This window comes from Ananas comosus, linkage group 4, assembly GCF_001540865.1.
Source record: "Ananas comosus cultivar F153 linkage group 4, ASM154086v1, whole genome shotgun sequence".
Lineage (NCBI taxonomy): Eukaryota > Viridiplantae > Streptophyta > Magnoliopsida > Poales > Bromeliaceae > Ananas > Ananas comosus.
This window is the reverse complement of record NC_033624.1, coordinates 13,618,781-13,622,227: the sequence shown is the minus strand read 5'-3', so window position 1 is coordinate 13,622,227 and position 3,447 is coordinate 13,618,781. Positions and strand designations below refer to the sequence as shown.

At 38.0% G+C, this 3,447-nt stretch overlaps 1 protein-coding gene across 2 annotated transcripts; it reads right to left on the bottom strand.

Annotated features, from left to right (window-relative positions):
* On the bottom strand, positions 379 to 1,767 carry LOC109708492 (protein LURP-one-related 7). 2 transcript variants are annotated; one of them, XM_020230264.1, is made up of 3 exons: positions 1,460 to 1,767; positions 966 to 1,175; positions 379 to 775 (listed from the first exon to the last, which is right to left on the bottom strand). In XM_020230264.1, the coding sequence occupies exons 1-3, from the start codon at positions 1,682 to 1,684 to the stop codon at positions 605 to 607; spliced, it is 606 nt and encodes a 201-aa protein (XP_020085853.1). In that variant the 5' UTR covers positions 1,685 to 1,767; the 3' UTR covers positions 379 to 604. The 2 variants fall into 2 exon arrangements, with proteins under 2 accessions (XP_020085853.1, XP_020085852.1); XM_020230263.1 differs by having other exon boundaries at positions 1,471 to 1,766.

Sequence of the window (3,447 nt, the reverse complement as noted above, 5' to 3'; positions counted from 1 at the left end):
ATTTTCAAACTCATGCCAAATGCCTGTTTGGCTTGGCTTTTCGGATAGCTTCTCTACTCAGAGAAGCAGCAATTAGCCATGGCAAGCAAAGCGTTTAAAACTTCTAGCTTCAACCTCACAAATAGAAGCTATTTAAATAAAAATATTTTAGTACTTCTAAGTTCTAAGAATTGTTCTACTCAAGTAGCACTTCTGTTGAAGTTTTATCCAATGACAGTTTTGCAAGCTGATTCTATCTGAATTCCTAGATAAAAGCACATGCAAGTCCGATACTTCATCCGATGATTAAACACAAGCACAAAGAATGAATAAACACATAAGATTTTCTAAAGAGCTTGTTTGCCGAAATGTATACAAGCAAGACATACAATGCCCAACGAACAGTAACAGTAGTCGTAGACATAATTTATTTTCTTCTCCTGTAATCGGAATGAGATACAAATCCTAAGTCAAGCTTTAAATATACGTGTGAACCACAACAGCAAAAATGATGAGGCGTCTAAGGCCATGATGCCAAATCAATGATCGGTGAGAAACGGATTCGTGCAAGGTTCAATACATTGCCAATCATCGAAGAAAGAATGATAGATACATGGCGAGAAGTTTAAGTACCGAATATACAACAAATGCAATTCCCTATTTCTGCTCGTCTGCTACCTCCGAAAAAGGTTACGAGCATAGCTATGACAAGAATGTGATCGTTGCCGGGGTAAACCGTCAATCTAAATTTATGCCTCCAATAAACGAACTTCCGCAGCTTGTACAAGAGGCAGGCCTGCGTGAGAGAGGAGTGTATAGTTGTTATGGTGAAGTTTCTCAATTGCAATTTTGTTTCCGAAACTTCAAAGTTTCAAATTTTAAACAATTCAATCCCTGCATTTGTTTCTAGTAAACAAGTAAATCCTTCCATTGGCGACTAAACATGTAATTAACAGCGACAAATTTTCATAAAATTGAGTAGTAACCTGAGCAACGATTGTATTCTCTCTGACTATGGTGCATGATCTCCTAAAGGGGTTGCCCTTTAGCCGAAAGCTCGGTTTTGGATCTTCGATATTTTCGTCTCGCAAATACACATCTAACTCTACTTTGGATGCAGAAGCTGATGCATTTCGTACTGTAAAGATTGTATCTTTCAGTTCCAAACTGTCACCTTTAAATGCTCGCCACTCACCCTGCAAGGAAGCGTTTCGCCATGCCCACGCACATTAAAATTAGGATAAAAAGGGGAAATTTAGATGCAAAAAGGGGAAATTTGGATCTCAAAATCTTTTTTTTTTTGCTGTTCGTCACAGTAGAAGCTCCAAATTGAAAAGCAGAAACAAAAGCAGGACCAAACACTTGTTAAAAAAAAAAAAAAAAAAGCTTTTTGGTCCAATCTAATCTCCTCTAATCCAACAAATCCTTAATTCTACGAAAAAAATTAGAAGAAATTTTTTTTACAAAAAGCGATTCTTACGGGGCTCTTACGTTGCGGAGGAGGAAGGAGACCAAGGGAGACCCCGCGGCGTCGCAGAGAGATTTGGTGCGGCCGCGTCCGCAGGAGGAGGAGGGTGAGGCGGCGCAGCATCCGCCGTTGATCTTGTAGACCACGTTCCCGGACGCGTCGTGGACCGTCAGATCCGGCCCGGTGAGGGGGGCGAGGGGCGATTTGGTAATTTCGTAGTCGACGGGGATCCCGCATGCGACGGGGAGGATCGGGGGTTCCTGCTCCGTCGACATTATCGTTGTCATCGATGATTTTGGAGCGAAAGGAAAAATGGGAAAGTAATAATAATAATAATAATAAAGTTCACACATGTGCAACAAAAGGTTATTTACCGAGACACGTGCGACGCGTGAGGGAATCGAGATGATTCGAAATCCAATTTGAGGGGGGAATTGTTGCGGCGTAGAAAAATTCTCACCAAATTCAATCTCAAATTATGAAATTTAGATGCGTTCGAGCTTGGAAATACACAAATAACAATGTGTTTGGATTGAAATTTTAATCCAAATTTGATTCGAAACCCATTAAAATTCAGTTTGGATTTGATGATCCACATGCGATTTCAATTCAATTCAAACTCCTCTTCTCTCCTTTCTCGATCTCGTTTTCTTGGATTTTAAAGAATTATTCGGAGTTCGATTTCGCAGCGCAAGATGTTTTTTTCTTTTCTTTTCTTTTCTTTTCTTTTCTCAACTTTTTAAATTGAAGGGACACTGTTTTAGTATATATTTGTCGTTGTTTTGCATAATAATTTGAATCTTTTAAAGGTCTTATGAAAGAATTTGCTTGTATTCGTAATGAAAGAATTTGATATGTTTGTTGCATTGATTCGTTTGGGCAATTTATGACAAGCAATTTAATGCAGCTGAATCTAGAGTTTTTTTTTACTTTTTCCCTCTTTTTTTCTTTGTGAGAGGGAATATAAATCAGGTTTAGTATGCATTTTACGACATTTATTATGTTATTTTCGAGGATCTTATGAAAGAGAATTTAAGAGTAACCAAAGCTGATTATGGAATATCTTATAAACTTTTCAATGATAAATAAATCTTGATTCTAGATGAGGGGAAAAAAACCGAATTTAATGAATTCTTGAGCTTCATAACTCATTAAGGGTTAAAGTAGATCTTCAATGATGGTTTTATGTTTCTGAAATTCTGTTATATTGTGTGCCTCATCTTTCCCAGGTTTGTGCTTTGCTTGTGATCCAAGAACCCTTGCGCTTCGAAATGCATGCTGTGCACCTCTTAAAGTTGTGATCTCACTCTCAATCTTTAGTAGTTTCTGCTATAAAGCAGCATAGAGAAGAAATAAGATGGCTGTGAAGGCCGGAGGACCGCCGAGGGGCAGTGCTGCAGCAGCTGCAAATTTTCGGAGACGGAGATAAGTGAAATTGCAAAATTTCTTCATAAGTTCCAAAAATATGGAAGGAATGATGAATTACAGAAGTATCCTTAACCAAGATTTGAGGCTCTGATTGAATTAACACTCAGCAGTTTTTATGCAACATCATTTTGATTTTATACTGCAGTGCCCTGCTACAAAGTGGTGGCTTTTCATTTACTGCTACTCATAGTGCACAGCATAGTAATAGCCATGATGTTTACTTTCTTATGTCCCCGTCTCCGAATTATATTCAAAAATATTTGATACTTTATAGAACAAATTAAGGATAGTTAGCTCAATGCCATATTTATCGACAAAAACGGTGACAAGCTATAAAGTAATTAATATTGTATCCCTAGAGAAAGTATTGCAACCATTAAAGATGATACCTCTGCAATAAAGTAGTAAATGTCTGAAATTTCAACCTTCTCTGCCATAGTTTGATGTTTTACGCTTGCAACGCCAACTCCCTCATTTGTTTAGAGCAGAAATTTTGCATTCACAATCTTTCGCACGCATGTCGAACCTTTTTAGATTATGATTGGTTGAAGTAGTGTTGCATCCCCGACCAC

What these genes read in the sequence shown, in the direction of transcription:
- LOC109708492 (XM_020230263.1), bottom strand. Translation starts at nt 1,734, where the DNA reads ATGACAACGATAATGTCGACGGAGCAGGAACCCCCGATCCTCCCCGTC. An exon ending in TCTCCTTCCTCCTCCGCAAC is followed by an intron (nt 1,176 to 1,470) that starts GTAAGAGCCCCG and finishes GCTTCCTTGCAG; the next exon opens with GGTGAGTGGCGAGCATTTAA. An exon ending in AGAATACAATCGTTGCTCAG is followed by an intron (nt 776 to 965) that starts GTTACTACTCAA and finishes TCTCTCACGCAG; the next exon opens with GCCTGCCTCTTGTACAAGCT.